The sequence below is a fragment of the Euleptes europaea genome, chromosome 11 (genome assembly GCF_029931775.1).
Source record: "Euleptes europaea isolate rEulEur1 chromosome 11, rEulEur1.hap1, whole genome shotgun sequence".
Taxonomy (NCBI): Eukaryota; Metazoa; Chordata; class Lepidosauria; order Squamata; family Sphaerodactylidae; genus Euleptes; species Euleptes europaea.
Window position 1 is genome coordinate 59,904,802 of NC_079322.1, and position 16,177 is coordinate 59,920,978.

Genomic DNA, 16,177 nt, shown 5'->3' on the forward strand with positions numbered 1-16,177 from the left:
TACATAGTTACCGATTGCTCAGCTAATTTCCCCATATTAAGGAGCAATTCGGCTAACACAATGTTAAGCTGCATTACGAAAGGCAGCCCTAGGCCCAGAAACAAAAGTACAAAATTGGCCAATTTGGGGGGCAAGGGAACGTTTAAACATATCGTGGATAGATGATATGTGAACTCAATTTTTATTATTCAGGAAGTATTTTTAGAAATTCATAATAGTAATCACAATTGCAAGCTTTTTTATCTGTTCTTATCAAATATTGTATAGGGTATCTTATGATATATGGCAAGATAAATTAATATGATAATCACCATTTAACGCAGATTATTACATCACTACTGCTCGTAATTGTTGCTATCATTATATATTGTTTATTATATATACATATTTTTTCATTTTCTTTGATGTAATTAGAATTGTGTGTGATATGGCTTCTGTTTTTTCCTTTCTGTTTATATTTATAAAAATAAAATCTTTAAAATTTGGCTTTTTGTATTTAGTTGGAAAGTATCATTGCATGCTCAGAGGAACGTCATGCTTTCGCTGGTAAATGTCAGGCAATGTAATAGAGGTGTGATCTACTACACTTTATGTAAGTTGGTAACACCCTATGACATTGAATTTCTCAGATCTGAAATTCAGTGAATCTGCTGCTTGTTTTTTTTCTGCAAAAGCTCTGAATAAGAACCTTAGAAATTTCAATTCATTCTTAAATTCTGTTTAGGTAGAGAAAGAATGTCATATTTGTTCACCTGTGTCTTTTGCCAGTGCTGATCATTGGTTATTTAGTCAAGAACAATTAAGATTGATTTTAAATAAAGATTTCTACTAAACCACTGAGTGATTACTGGCTGGGGAATATATTGTTTTCATTCTGGACCTGGGAACAACAAAACAAATGTCTGATGAACGCTAAAAGGCAGGAGGCCGGATCGTGAATGTGAAAGCTTCCATTTGAGTGCTTTAAAAAGCATCCTATTTATTCACAAGTAGGATACTTGTATCTATTGCCTTAAAGTGGGGGTCCCCAACATTTTTGAGCCAGTGGGCACCTTTGGAATTCTTAGGGTGTTGGGTACAACTGCAGAATGGTTGCTGCAGGAGACCCTCCCCCCCACACAAAGGAAGTCCAAAGGATGGGGAAAAGGTAAGGTTTAAAGGTACTCCCCTTTCCCAGTGTAAGAAGGAAACCAACATTGTGTGGGCAGCTGCCGCCAAAGCAATGGCTAATCAGCTGCTGCGCTGGGCAAGAGCCCCACCTGACCCCAACCACTTTCTGACAACAGAAAGGGGAGGGGCTGTAGCTCAGTGGTGGAGCATCTGCTTGGCATGCAGAAGGTCCCAGGTTCAATCCCCAGCATCTCCAGTTAAAGGGACTAGGCAGGTAGGTGATGTGAAAGACCTCTGCCTGAGACCCTGGAGAGCTGCTGCTGATCTGAGCAGACAATACTTTAATGGACCACGGGTCTGATTAAGTATAAGGCAGCTTCATGTGTAACACTTGGCAGTTACCAGATAAGCTGTCAGCGGGTGCCATGGTGGCCACGAGCGCCTTGTTGGGGACCCCTGCACTGCCTTACAGCACTGCCTTTAATTTCTCCTCATAGCTTTACATTTTGTAACAGATTTTTCTGTGATAAAGCCCCATACTTTCACTCAGCATCACTGTATGGGAAATAACTCTAGAGCCAGGATTCATATAGGTTGTAATGTTGTGATCCCACCAAAGGCCCCTTTACCAGATTGTCTTTCCAAGCTTGAAAAGGCACGGGGGATTCTTTCCAAAGTAACTTTTTTCATAGCTGCACAAAAAGGCACGGGGGAGAATAGCAGGATCTAAGTATCTAAATAAAATAAAGATGGTCCATGTTTTAAAAAAAGGACTGTAACGTCTTTTTATTAGTACTTTTAACTTAGTAGCTGTCAATGAAAAACAAAGATTCAGAACTATTCAAAACGACAGAATTCAGACCCAAAAAAGAGAGAAAACTAGGTACATTTGAAAAGCCTAAATTCAGAAATTAGCAATAATGGAGAAGGGAAGTGGAATTTAAAAGAGGGGGAAGGGAACAGTAGGGTACTTATAAAAAGTAATTGCAGCAATTACTTGACTTTTTTTTTTAAGCTGAAGACTCAGATCAAGTATAACACAGCAATTGCAATTCTTATGTCAAGCCATCTGAAATTTTAAATGTTGTATTGGATTTCCCTGTTTTCCAGAACATGCAGCTCTGTAAGATTTTATGAACAGCAGAATGAGACATTGATTATTCTGAGCTTTCAGAAATAAAAAACAGAATTCTGATAGCCCTTCACACCCTTGTCAAAAAGTAGACAGAAACATAAATAAAAATAAATAAAAATAAATAAAGACATTAAAGATACAGCCATTTAAAATCAAGTAGATTAACATACCTCCATCTCCCCTAATGTTGTAAATTTAACATTCCTGATTTTCTTTTAACATTCCTGAAATTATTTTCTTTATCAATTTTGCTAACAGCACTACAACTTATCAGGAATACAATTGTTAACCTCAGTGACTTTTATTTTTGTAACTCTGGAGTATAATTAACTCTCCTTTTTCAGGGAATAATACCAAGTTTTTCAACTTTATTAAACTCTTGACTTAAAAATAAAATAAATGGCACCTTAAATCATGTGCATAGAACAGCTGTCTTCACAAGAAAAAACCAATTTTCAGTACTTTTTTTATTTGAATTGAATATTTTATACTGATGTCAAACAAAATGAAATAAAGCTATAATATACAAATAAAGTAAAAATATACAACCCCCCCCCCAAACAACCTGTCTTGCATAGCCATCAGAGAGACAAGAAAATTGCTGTAGTTGGCATTCTCTGTACTTGTATCACAAAATCTTTGGTTATTTTCTTTGGACAGAAGGTACTGTATCCTACTAAAACCTTACTGTTAGAACGAAAAAACAGCTCCCATTTCACAGATCTCAAGGGGTTTCCAGCACTGGAATATCACCGTGTATGTATTATAGCTCCACTGGATTTATTTTGAAGGCACCTACAGGAAGGAAAATGTTACACAATAACTGTCCTTTAAGAAGCAGGCTTGAAAATGATAAATGGCATAAAATTCCTCCATTACACAGCCTTCATTCTTATATCATGATTTAATGATTTTTTCCCCAGAGTTCAGTGGGACTATGTATAATCTGCACATTAAAGAATGTCAGAAATAAGAATAAGATATACAAGTGGGGACCCTCAAGAAACTTGCAAAGAGGGTGCATCCCTCCCCCCCACTTTGCTTCATTCCCTTTCCCCCACCCTTGAAGCTCTCCCCAACAACCCCTACCGTTGAAGCTCTCCCCAGTGACCCTCTTGAAATGCTCCCCAGAGAACCCCCACCCTTGAAGCTCTTCCTAGCGACGCCCCCCATCCCTGAAGCTCTCCCCACTTACCCACCTTCAGAGTGGCCACCTCCCCTCACCAGTCTGGTTGAGCCCTGGGTAGGCAGCTGCCGCACCGGCAAGGGACAGAGGCGGATGCTGCAGGTGGATGGAGGCAACACGCCCAGGCTCACAGCGCATCCCTCTGTCCCCTGCCAGCGCACCCAAGCCCAGGGCAGCTGCCTCCATCCCTCACTGGCCGGGCCCAGGGTGCGCAGCTGCCGCACTGGTGCTCTGGTGAAGCATAGAGACAGGTGCTGTGGGCCAGGCCACAGACAGTGTGCCTAGGCTCAGAGTGGCCACCTCCGTCCCCTGCCGGTGCACCCAGGCCCAGAGCAGCTGCCTCCATGCCTTGCTGGTGCGGCGGAGTGGCAGCTGCACACCCTGGCCCCAACCCCCAGTTTAGCATGTAAGTGCGTTGCCCGCACATGCGCAAACAGTGCATTTTTTAAAAGGTATTTTTTTTTTAAGTTTTCAGATTTTCTGCAGACCTAGGGGGTCCCACAAGTCAGCAAGAACATCCATTGGTGAGGGTCAGTGTGCCCCCATCTGCGGATTTAGGTATCCACAGGCAGGAAGCACAGGTGGGAATTAGACATATATTTATATCCCAAGCTTAGCAGCAGGGTTGACCAGATGGCCATCATTCCGATTTCCAATCGAAGCATTTGTATCAATGTAGCTCCCTGAAACGCTGGACTAAGATCCCTAAAATGCTAGCGTAAAGCCAAGCCTTCTTAGGTTTGGTTAAGTTGTGGCTGTCATTATGCTTTACCCTGTGGGTGTACCAGCCAATCTTAAAACTGGGATAGAAGTTTCAGAGGAATGTTGAAAGAGCCCTATGGATCTAGTTTATGAATTATAATTTGCTGAGATTCAATTCAGGCTGTTTCATAACTGAAAAAAACAAAACTTCCAAAATGTAGTTAAAGATACTTCTGCTTGCTACAATAGTCGAATGCTTCTGCTAAGATTTAAAGGCACTGTCCTCAGCGTGGTGTAGTGGTTAAGAGTGGTAAACTCTAATCTGGAGAACCGGGTTTGATTCCCCACTCCTCCACGTGAGCGGCAGACTCTAATCTGGTGAACTGGGTTGGTTTCCCCACTCCTCCACATGAAGCCAGCTGGGTGACCTTGGGCTAGTCAGTTCTCTCTGAACTCTCAGCCCCACCTACCTCTCAAAGTGTCTATTGTGGGGAGGGGGAGAGAAGGCGATTGTAAGCCGGTTTGAGTCTCCTTAAAAAGGCAGAGAAAATCAGGGTACAAAAACCAACTCTTCTTCTTCTTCACTAACACTGAAAGCATTCTAACAGTGACTTAGTTGTAGACGTATCCCGCAAAGCAAATGTGTAAAACAGACCTTAAGAAACAGGAAATCGCTTGGACTGGAGGTTTCCAGTATAAGCAAAACACAACTACATTACCGGCGTATTAAGACAAGGTGGCAAAGTGAGGTAGGGACGCACATATTCCTTTTCGTTAGCAAGCAACACACTGCACAAGAAAGCCTCTACAGGCAACCGGGATCTTCTTGGAGTGTTTCCATAGGGGTTCCTTTCAGATAATTAACTCTTTCAACACTGCATGAATTTACATTGTACTGGTCACACTGGTGGTTTGGCAACATGCGGCAAAAGCCAAAGAAGGTTAAAAACACAGGAATAAAAATGAGACCGTGAAGAGCTCCAAACAAAATGACCAAGAACAGAATCTTAAAAAATGTTCTGAAAATGTACGTGGCTGCCATGGAGAGCAACGATACTCCCACGATGGTGGAAACGGCTCCCTGGACAACAGGGTACCCAAGGTGGTATAGAGCATCCACTGCCTTCTCATTCATGCTGGTTTTCTTGCTGGAAACAAATGCATAAGAAATATGAGCAGAGAAGTCCACCGAAAACCCCGTGCAAATAACAAGGTTGATCATGGATATGGAGTCAAGATTGACATCCCAAAAGGCCATGAAGCCAGTCACTCCGACAATAACAGAGGCAATAGCAAAAGTTACCCACAGCGAGCACAAAGGATTGGGAATGAGCAGCAAGGAAATAAGAAACATGGCTCCAGTAGCAATCAGAACATTTTGAATGGTGTTCTGAGCTACCTCAAGGTACTGGTCAAAGTATATAAAAGCAGGATGATAAACTGTTAGTGGTATCTTACAGCCTGCTGCAAAACCTCTCAGTTGTTCTAAAATATTCCTCTTATTAATTGCTGTAGTGGCGTTGACTGTCTGTATGAAAAAACGGGATGCTGATATTTCCAGGTCAGTAAAATTAACATCCCACTGAGATTCTGGGTTAACTCTGAACCAGATAGATAAATTACCAGTGAAAGAACTACGATTATCTATATTCAGAGGCATTCTGTTGGCAATCGTTACATACATTCTCAACCATGACTCTGATAAATACTTGTCAACATAGGTTGAATTTTCTATCAACTCCATGCAGTTCTCAAGATCTGCGCGAACACTTGAATTCCAGTATGGTATGCTTTCAGTAACAACAGCCATAACTCTTGGACCATACTGTTTAAAATACTCATCGGTCCAGTCATAATATTGAATGACGTAAGAATGATCAGTTGCTAGATTCCGAAGATCTATACCTTCCTTAATCTGAGTGCACCCATAAATACTACTACCTAAGTACCCAAGATACAGGACTACCACAAAGACCTTAGTCCAGGGGTGCATAAGAAAAGGACCAAAATGCTTTCTAAAGAATCCAATCATAGGATGCTCAAACTCTGCCCCAGTGGACTCATCATAAGATCCACCCACACAGCACAAGTTGTATGCAGAGCCATGAAATGCCTCAGCTTTATTCGACACTTTCATGAATGTGAGCCAATGTCTGTTGCTTTCTTCTCTTCTACCGTTTAGAGCAAGGATTGCCCCGAAGAAGGTCAAGTTGTATATGTAGCAGAAGATGAAGGCTGTTCCTGTGTAGATGCAAAAAGACTGAATCGATGGGAAGGACGTCGCAATGCCGACGTAGAAGGCTAAAACATCAGTAAGAGTTGTGATGGTAACAGACACAGCCGCCTCTGCATAGGTGTCAGCCATCCGATCCTTGACTGTGTTCATGACCTTAGTCTTTTGCCAGCAGGACACCATGATGAACATGTCATCAACACCAACCCCTGAAGAGAGGAAAAAGTCATGTTGATCACTACACAAATGCTACGTACAGGTATCTAAAAAAGGAACAATACCAAAGCAGAACTATCTTAGTGATTATTGTAGTTCTCGGGGGGGGGGGGGTTGATTGGCCAGATTAGAAGGAAGACAACTGCATTTTCAATCACAAGAACCCTCACAACAAGGAAGTGTCCAGTTTGGCTGGGGGGGAGGTGAAGACTACAAGTAAGAAAATGAAAACAACTAATGATTTATACAGCTAGATGACAAACTAAAATTAGAACAAAAGTTTTAAAAGAGTCCGCCCACAACTGACTTCTGCAAAAAGCAAGATAACAGCATGGAAACAAAATGAAGGTCAGATTTATGGGGAAAACCCCTTTTTGGAAGAGAAGTGACTAAGTACGAAAAAATGAATGAGGTAAAAGCCTAATATTCTTATCATAATTAAAGAGATGAATGGAAATTCTTTCTGCTGCCTACTTAGATATACCAATACAAAGTATTTTTTTAAAAATGCCTTTGCTCAAGCTTACCAAGTATAAGAAATGGTGCATTTGCAGCAGTGATAACAAAAGGCACCCCACAAAAGAGCAATAATCCAAAGCTGCTGACCACGGCCAAGCCTGACGACAACACCCCAAATGCTGCAACCCACACTTTTGTTCGTACACAGTCGAGCCTGCAAAACAGTTTCATGGTATGTGCTCCAGTTCACATCCCCCCATCACAAGAAAATGAGAGTAATGCTTTTTGAAACAAAATATTATACACACACAAAACATTAGACATCCTTATATATTATTTGCAAAAATGATGGCAACTCTGCACTTGTCTTCTACATAAATCTATTTCAACCATAACCAACGGGGCAGAGAAAAGGAAAATATACACAATGAAACAGTAAAAGCTTGGGGAACTGGGGTTCCTGGTTAACTAAATGGGGTCCCACCACAGCCCAAGAGCTTGCAGAGGAGGAGCAGGAAAGAAGTCACAGGGGATTTAAATGCAAAATTATAGGATGGGGGAGACTTGTCTTAGCAGTAGTGGGTGCAAAAAGGATCTTGGGGGTCTTAGCAGAGCAAACACAGAACATGAGTCAGCAGTGTGATGCGGTAGCTAAAAAGGCAAATGCGATCTTGGGCTATATCAACAGGAGTATAGTGTCCAGGTCATGTGAAGTGATGGTATCGCTTTACTCTGCTCTGGTTAGACCTCACCTAGAGTACTGTGTTCAGTTTTGGGCACTGCAATTTAAGAAAAATGTAGACAAGCTGGAACGTGTCCAGAGGAGGGCAATAAAGTTGGTGAGGGGTCTGGAGACCAAGTCCTATGAGGAAAGGTTGAAGGAGCTGTGTATGTTTAGCCTGAAGAGGGGAAGACTGAGAGGTGATATAACTACCTTCAAGTACTTGAAGGGCTGTCATATAGAAGATGAGTTGTTTTCTGCTGCCCCAGAAGGTCGGACCAGAACTGATGGGTTGAAATTAAATCAAGAGAGTTTCCATCTAGGCATTAGGAAGGATTTTCTAGCAGTTAGAGCAGTTCAGGAGGTGGTAAGCGCTCCTTCCCTGGAGGTTTTTAAGTGGAGGCTAGATGGCCATCTGTCAGCAATGCTGATTCTATGACCTTAGGCAGATGATGAGAGGGAGGGCATCTTGGCCATCTTCTGGGCATGGAGTATGGGTCACTGAGGGTGTGTGGGGGGGGAGGTAGTTGTTAATCTCCTGCATTGTGCAGGGGGTTGGATTAGATGACCCTGGTGGTCCCAACTCTATGATTCTAGGACATGTCCTGGTACTCTAACAGCCCATTCCTGACCTTGAGAGCTGAAAGTCCTTAGGAGTACAGGGGTGCGCACCGGCGTCCATGCCCCCCGTACCCCTTGTGCCAGCACCCATGCCCCTTGCGCCAGCAAGACTGGCACAGATGCTGGCATCGGGCCTCTCATACTACCCTCCTTGTGCTGCTGTGGCAGCGCAGCCCTGGGATGCCGGCTCAGATTCCTGCCGGCATCCGGATGCCACACTTCTGTATGCCATCTTCCCGTGGGGCGGTCCCAGGGTGGTCCAGGGGAGAAGCCACCTTTAGGCAGCCTCCTAAGCCCTTTCAGGCAGGGAACGCCCCTTTGCCCTCACCTCAAAGTGAGAATTTCCACGGGACTCGAGGGTTAGGGCAGCATTTTGGCTTCGGTGGTGGTGGGGGCTGAATCCTCCTTTGGAGGTAGCATGATGGCGCTGCCTCCAGCCACCGGCTCAGCCCTTCCCCTCAGGAATGGGCTGTAAATGCCCATCTCCCCTACAGCTGATAGGCAGCACAGGAACAGGGAGCAAGGGATCCTGGCCATCGATGCTGCCCATGAGCCAGAGGGAAGCAGAGCTCACTCCACCACTGCCTGTTCTCCCTTGAAAGGGCTGGCATAGTGGATAACACAGCTTTGACTGTACAAAGGTTTGGTTTGCCACTTTCTGCCTCTGCAGTAGCAACTTTGAACTTCCTTGGTGGTCTCCCATCCAAGTACTAACTAGGGCTGACCCTGCTTAGCTTCTGAGATCTGAGGAGCTCAGGCTAACCTGGGGTATCTAGGATTCTTACCCTCTCTTACCCTCGAGTAATACCCACAGCTGTTGCATGTGAAAGACATCTTTCATAACAGGTATAATTAAAAATGTAAAAGAACAAGTTTATAAATGAAGACCGAGAGCTTCATGAATGTACTGAGCCAAAGGAAAATACTGCCTCAAGGTACATGCAGCCCTCCTTCTGCCAGGTGTCTTTGGAAGTCAAATAATTATATATGTTGCATCTCGGACTCCATCTCCATGCAGTGTTCCCTTGGGAATTTGGCTTCCTTTCTTGGGTCACGTACTCCTTCTTAGCCTAGAATATTGTTATTGTACTTTCCTGAACAGTATTAATTGCCTTGGTGTGTGTGTGTGTGTGTGTAAAGTGCCGTCAAGTCGCAGCCAACTTATGGCAACCCAGTGGGGTTTTCAAGGCAAGTGACTAACAGAGGTGGTTTGCCGTTGCCTGGCTCTGCACAGCTACCCTGGTATTCCTTGGTGGTCTCCCATCCAAATGCTAACCAAGGCTGACCCTGCTTAGCTTCTGAGATCTGATGAGATCAGGCTCGCCTGGGCTATCCAGGTCAGGGCAATTCCCTTGGTAACGACAGGCAATATACGACGTTTTATGAAGCAGTCTGTGCCTACTCCCCAACAATGGAGTAGGAAATCCAGTTTCATATTCACCCCCTGCTTAAACATCTGTAACACTATTTCTAACATAGGCCAGAGAATTTGGCCTATTGACCCTGCAGTCACTCCTTGAGATGGAGAGAAGCTGGTAGACTCCTTTCATATCTAGACTGTGTTTGTCTGAAAATAGACATGTTTTGGTCAAGTGTAGCGTCAGGGTTGCTAGTCCCTGGTTGGTAATAGTTTGTTTGGAAGGCAACTTCTCCTTTCAGTGACAGAAACATCTCCTCATTTTGTCAGATAACTACATGAATGGGAATGATATAATTCTTAATTCACAAATCAAATAAATTGCATCTACTGAAGTAACTAAAAACTACCACGAGCAAAAGAAAATATTTGCAGGATCAGACTCTGCACCTAAGAATTAAACTATTTATGATTACAATTATTCCATTATAAGTTCATTGCTTGCTTTCCATAAGATGAGGGCTATATGCCAGTTCTTATATATTGATTTTGATTTACAGAAATGGCATCCTGGCTTAATGATAACAAAATCGAAAGCTGAAAAAGAAAAAAAAAGAATTATTCTTCCCTCCCCCAACAATTACCTTGAACATGACATAATCGAAAAGAATATCGTTAAAGTATATGTGATGGAAAACAAAGGGATTACTTCCTTGGCAATTTTATCAAATTCTTCCTGCCTGGATAGCGAGGTAAAATATGTCACCTGCCAGAGGGATAAAAAGATGATATCTTGTTACATATTTCATCTTTCTTAAAGTGTAGGTAAACTTAAACAACAACAGGGTGCAAGTAGTAGATACTATCTGGTCTATTCCCCCCAATACAATTACAAACTTTCTTCCACTGGAATGAACAACAGTCATCCTATACCATCTTCAGACAACACCCACATTGCAATAGTGCTCTGAACCACAACATCTGTCATTATCACAAAGCGATGATGAACCAAAAAAAAAAAAAAGGTTGAGGGACAGATAACACCTATTACAAAAAGATATATATTCCCAGTAGAGCAATTCTGCTTTAATGAATACACAAGATAGAATTTAAATTAAAAACAGAAAATTTCATACATACCAAAGTAAGGAAAAATGTTGATAAAAATCACATAGACTAAACATGTTTCAACTAAACCATCTTCTTCAGTTGTCTCTAAACAATGGAAATGTTCCTTACAAGTGCATGCACATGTCTAGTAAAATATCAAGAAAATAAACACAATATATAGTTAGACTAAGCCCCTTCCACAACCCTGTGTGTGTCTGTGTGTGCCGTCAAGTCACAACTGACTTAAGGCGACCCCGTAGGATCCACAGCTCTCTACAGGTTTTGTTTTGGAAAACCAAGATATACAGTATCATCTAGCACAGGCTTGTCCAAACTGCGGCCCCTGGGTAGAGTGCGGGCCAGGACGGCTATGAATGCGCCCAACACAAAATCGTAAACTCACTTAAAACATTATGAATCAGCTATCGTTAACGTTAGTGTTATTTTATGTGCGACCCAAGACAATTCTTCTTCTTCCAGGGAAGCCAAAAGATTGGACACCCCTGATCTAGCACGTAGATCCAATAGGGACTATGGCTTATTAGGCTGGCTACGTGCTTTTTTGGATTGGTGACACATCGGATGTTTCACAGAACTTTAGCACTTACAGGATAACTTTCAATAAGGGGCTTTTAAAAACATTCCCATTTGAAGGAATGTGTCTAGTTCAACAAAACTACTTTGATGGTCATAGTGAAGTCAGTGCGGTAGATCCAAACCAATTCCGCGACAAATTATCATGGAAGCTGGAGGGGGGTACATTCTTCACGCTATGATGACCTGTGGTGTTTCCTGTAGGGTGAGCAGCACATCACAACAGTCTTGTTTGAACCGCATGGACGCACCACGACAGGGATGCAGAACCGCAGGTACCCAGAGCATAGATTACTGGACAGGTACCCTGGGTGCCATTAAAGGAATGGGGCTCTGGCAAGTCGCACAGAACTCTGTACCCGGTATCCCCTGCTTACCCGCACCGAGGTGAGGTTCAAGGAGGCCAGCACGTCGGGGATGCGCTGCAGGAAGGCCCGCAGCCACCTCAAGCTGGCTTCGCGCCGCGCGGGATCGTCCTCCTGCAGGTAATAGAAGAGGCGCAGAGCCTTGGCGGCCCGGAGGGGGCGGCTCCGGTCTTCCGCCGGTCCCGCGCCCACCGTGACGCCCCCCAGGAAGGCTCCCAGGAAGACGCGCGCTCGCCAGAGCGGGAAGGTGAGGCCGGGCAGCAGCGCCTCGATGCGCGCCGGGTCGTCCCCGACGGCGCTCAGCAGCGGGTTGGGGCTCTGGCAGGAGCCGTCGCGGCGCGCGCAGACCTGGCCGTAGGCGCGCCCGCTGGCGTTGAGGCCTCGCACGGCGGCGTCCAGCGCCAGCAGCTCGGCGAAGGCGGCCCGGGTGAGGAGCGTGCGGTCCGGCTCGCGGGCGAGGACCACGAAGGAGGCGAAGGCCCCCTCGGTGGCCAGTCTCTGCGCGGAGAAGCGCTGGGCGTCGTCCGTCGGGAAGCGCTCCTGCGCCAGGCGCCGCTCCGCCTTGGCCGGCCCCCCGCGGGGCGTGAACTGCCCCTCGATGTCGTTGGACTCCCGGCTGGGCAGCTGCGCGAAGCCGGCGCCCAGCGCGGCCGAGAGGGCCACGGGCACGAGCAGGAAGGGCCAGGGGTGGGCGCCCACCAAGCCCCCCAGGCGGCCGAGCGCGCGCGAGAGGGGCCGCTCCACGCAGTCCGTCCGGCCGCCGCCGCCCATCGCGCGCGCCTTTCCTGCTGGAGGAGGCCGGCCGGCCGGCCGCCCGCGTGCTGCAGCTGGGGCCCGAGTCCCAGAAGCTGGCCGGCTGCTCCCTCGGGAATCAATCAACCCTCCAGCTGGCGGCCCTGCTGTTTTTGACGGGCGGGGGAGCACGTGCGCGGCTTTCCCTGGAGCCGGGCGTTGCCGCGGTGACGCGCGTCAGGAGCGCGGCAAGGGAAGCCCAAAAGAAAATGCTGCATTCGTGGAGGCACGGGGGGCGTGGACCACATCTTGTGGCAATGAACTTCATGTGGGAAACATTCAGGGATAGGTTTTGATCCAATTCAGATTTTTTGAAGTCATTAAGACGCTAATGTTAAGAAGTCGAGTTTCAGAGAATGGTTGTGGGGGTTTGTGACGATGAATTCGACACTCAATACGAAGAGAGAAATAAAAATATCAAATGGACAGAGGAGAGGAAGAGGAAGGGGGAGTCAATTATATATATTTGTTTAATGATAAGATAGAAATTGTTTATAGTTTATACTATATGAATGGAATGATATAATAGAATGTGAACTAGATTGAAAAATAATAATAATTTTAAAAAAAATGAGCACAGCAAGGGAGACTCAAAAGTGGAAGCAGGGAACTCAAGACTTTTCGGTTTTCCAGGGGGCGGGGGGCAGAGATCCATAAAAGAGCCCCCCCTTTTTAAAGGCGTTTCACATAAATTAAGAGCAAATTTCCTACAGCTAATTATTGTGTTAGGGAAAAAACACAGTCTATATATGCAGGACTAGAATTCTTTATACACCGAATGTGTTTCTGCCTGGAGCGCTAAATACATTAAGGTCTGAAGTATTTTGCCTCGGAGCGTTGCCCATCCTCACTAAGCCGTACTGGGAAAGTGCACTTTCAGTATTACACTTTAACACGCCTTGTGGTGCTTCACTCTCTCTTTTAAGAGAATGGCTTCTTATTTGGGGCTAACCGCTCATTCCTGAGCTCTAAGGGAAAGCCCTTAGGAGGCCAGGAAGGTGCTGCAACAGTGACTGCCCCCCCCCCGCACCAGCTTCTGGGTAACTTACGCTGGTGTTAGTGGCCTGAATGCTGGTGGGAAGGCCCAGATGCTAGTCACGGGGCACTGCCATGGCAGTGCCACCCCAGGATGCCGACTGGGCCTTCCACTGGCGTCCCAATGCTGTCAAAGCCTGCGCCAGCATCCCAGGAGGTGTTCCCGGGGCATCCCAGGAGGAGTTCTTAGGGCATTCTGGCTGGGGGAGCGGCCTCCAAAGCCCTTTTGGGCTGGGAACGCCCCTTTTTAGGTGACGTATCTTCACCTATGAAGGGTTCCACAGATTTTTACCCCACAAGGGGGTTTTGGCTTACTCCTATGACTGGTGTAGGCATTCCTCTCAGGAATGCACTGTAAGTGAACCATGCATGGATTTTCCTCCGTGTCCCCTCATAACAATCTTGTGAGGCACAGTAGGCCAAGAATGACTGGCCCAAGGTCCTCTCAGCGTGGCTGAGCTGAGAAATGGAGGTCACATGAACACATGAAGCTGCCTTATACTGAACCAGACCCTCGGTCCATCAAAGTCAGTATTGTCTACTCAGACCAGCAGCGGCTCTCCAGGGTCTCAGGCAGAGGTCTTTCCCATCACCTACTTGCCTAGTCCCTTTAACTGGAGATGCCGGGGATTGAACCTAGGACCTTCTGCATGCCAAGCAGAGGCTCTGCCACTGAGCCACGCACACCAGCCCCACACAGCTCAAGTCAAGAGCCTCCCTCTGGCCACCAGCTCAGGGTCAAGCCTTAAGCAGAAGGATGCTTGTCAGCTGCTTGACAATAACTATAACCTTTTTAGAAGAAGAACTATAACCTTTTTAGAAGAAGAAGAAGAGTAGGTTTGTATATGTCGACTTTCTCCACCACTTAAGGAAGACTCAAACCAGCTTACAATCACCTTCCCTCCCCCCTCCCCACAACAGACACCTTGTGAGGTGGGTGGGGCTGAGAGAGAGTGACTAGCCCAAGGTCACCCAGCTGGCTTCATGTGTAAGAGTGGGGTTACCAATCGGGTTCACCAGATTAGCCTCCACCGCTTCACCACCACTCGGTTCTCCAGATAAAAGTCCACCGCTCCAAACCACCGCTCTTATCCACTACACCACACTGGCTCTAAACAGCAAATCAGGCACTAGTCAAACTGTCCCTGCTACCAGGCTGGATCTGGTACAGGCTTTGGTAGGTATATCAGATTGGCTTGTGTCATGTAGGCCAGCAAAAATTGTGCAAGTCTGTTTTATGCCTCTGTGAGCTGTAAACAGACACTTCTTGAGTTTTGCCTCGTGCTGCTTGCTAGGCTCTGCTACCACTCTAGGCTTTGGTGTGGCTTGGCCTACAGGCCCAAGGCCTGGAAACACTTTCTGCTCTTCTTCAAAAGCCTCCCTTCCCAAGAGCAGTTTCATATATTCAAAGGTGCAATTAGGGTTGCTGACTGGGCGGGATAAAAACATCCTATCTCTTAATGTGTGGAAATGGGCAGCTGAAGCTTTATGGAGGTAAATAACCAACTGGCAACTGGATTTGGAAAAAAGCTTTTAAGCAAAAATCAGCAAATCTTATTTTGTTTTTAAAACAACTCTCTACTCAACTGCTAGATTGAAAGCATAGTTTCACAGGTTAGCTTCTTATGGTCAGCAAAATCGAGGATAGGCTTAGATTCTAAATAACCAATAAATACTTAATAAAAAGGTACAAGGGGGAAACAAAAACATATTTCAAACTGAGTTAAGATAAAAATATATTTCTGAGAGAACTAACCCTCCTGTCCTTGCAACTCTGGAAAAAGGAGGGAAGGTTATAGCCCCATTCTGCCATGGAAATCTGCTGGGTGACTTTGGGCCAGTCACATACTCTCAGACAAACCTACCTCACAGGGTTGTTGGGAGGATAAAATGGAAAGGAGGAGAATCATGCAAGCTGCTTTGGGTCCTCATTGAGGAGAAAGGCAGGGTATAAAGGGATAATGTAAATAAATAAATAAATGCCACAAACGTTGCACGGCTTGGTGGCTGCGTATCATCTGCGCAAGTGGTTCCTAGATCTGTTGCTCCCTTGGGAGAACTGGCCAAAATGATCCCAGTAATTGGTCCAATCAAAGAACTCTTGCACTGCTAATGTAAGAATGGTTTTTTTAAATCCAAGATCGATGGCCATCGACTACGAGGAGGCATTTTGCAAACAGGCCTCACACAGTTAGATGGCCAGGTGGGACCTGATCAATGATAAGCTGTGGCTATTGACGGTGGGACCCCACATCAAAGGCAGATCAGACCCAACCAGGGCCGCAGGGGCTGTGGCACAAGGCTGCCGGGTGGATTTCCTAGGAGTCCAACCAAAGAAAAAGCCAGCATCCCCATTGTAAATTCTAGCACAACTAGTTGTTTGGGCCCTCACCCCAGGCCTTCATGCCCCCGTGGCACTGGGAATGTCCAGCCCTTTTGGAGCAGCCAACCCTACTTCGCAGACTCTACCAAAAAGTGTTAGAATAGGCAATGTCTGGTGTACAAAGAAGAAGAGCAGAAGACCCTATAGGAGGCAGCATG

General features: G+C 45.7%; 1 protein-coding gene across 1 annotated transcript; it reads right to left on the reverse strand.

Moving 5' to 3' along the window:
- Positions 1–4,938: 4,938 nt before the first annotated feature.
- LOC130484211 (patched domain-containing protein 3-like) lies at positions 4,939–12,580 on the reverse strand. The gene is made up of 4 exons (XM_056857111.1): positions 11,822–12,580; positions 10,385–10,506; positions 7,110–7,255; positions 4,939–6,575 (listed from the first exon to the last, which is right to left on the reverse strand). The coding sequence occupies exons 1-4, from the start codon at positions 12,578–12,580 to the stop codon at positions 4,939–4,941; spliced, it is 2,664 nt and encodes an 887-aa protein (XP_056713089.1).
- Positions 12,581–16,177: the final 3,597 nt, after the last annotated feature.

Coding starts and splice junctions, on each gene's coding strand:
- LOC130484211 (XM_056857111.1), bottom strand. CDS start 12,580: ATGGGCGGCGGCGGCCGGACGGACTGCGTGGAGCGGCCCCTCTCGCGC. Junction 10,507..11,821: donor TGAACCTCACCTCGGTGCGG/GTAAGCAGGGGA, acceptor TCCCTCTGGCAG/GTGACATATTTTACCTCGCT. Junction 6,576..7,109: donor TGCACCATTTCTTATACTTG/GTAAGCTTGAGC, acceptor TCCTCTCTTCAG/GGGTTGGTGTTGATGACATG.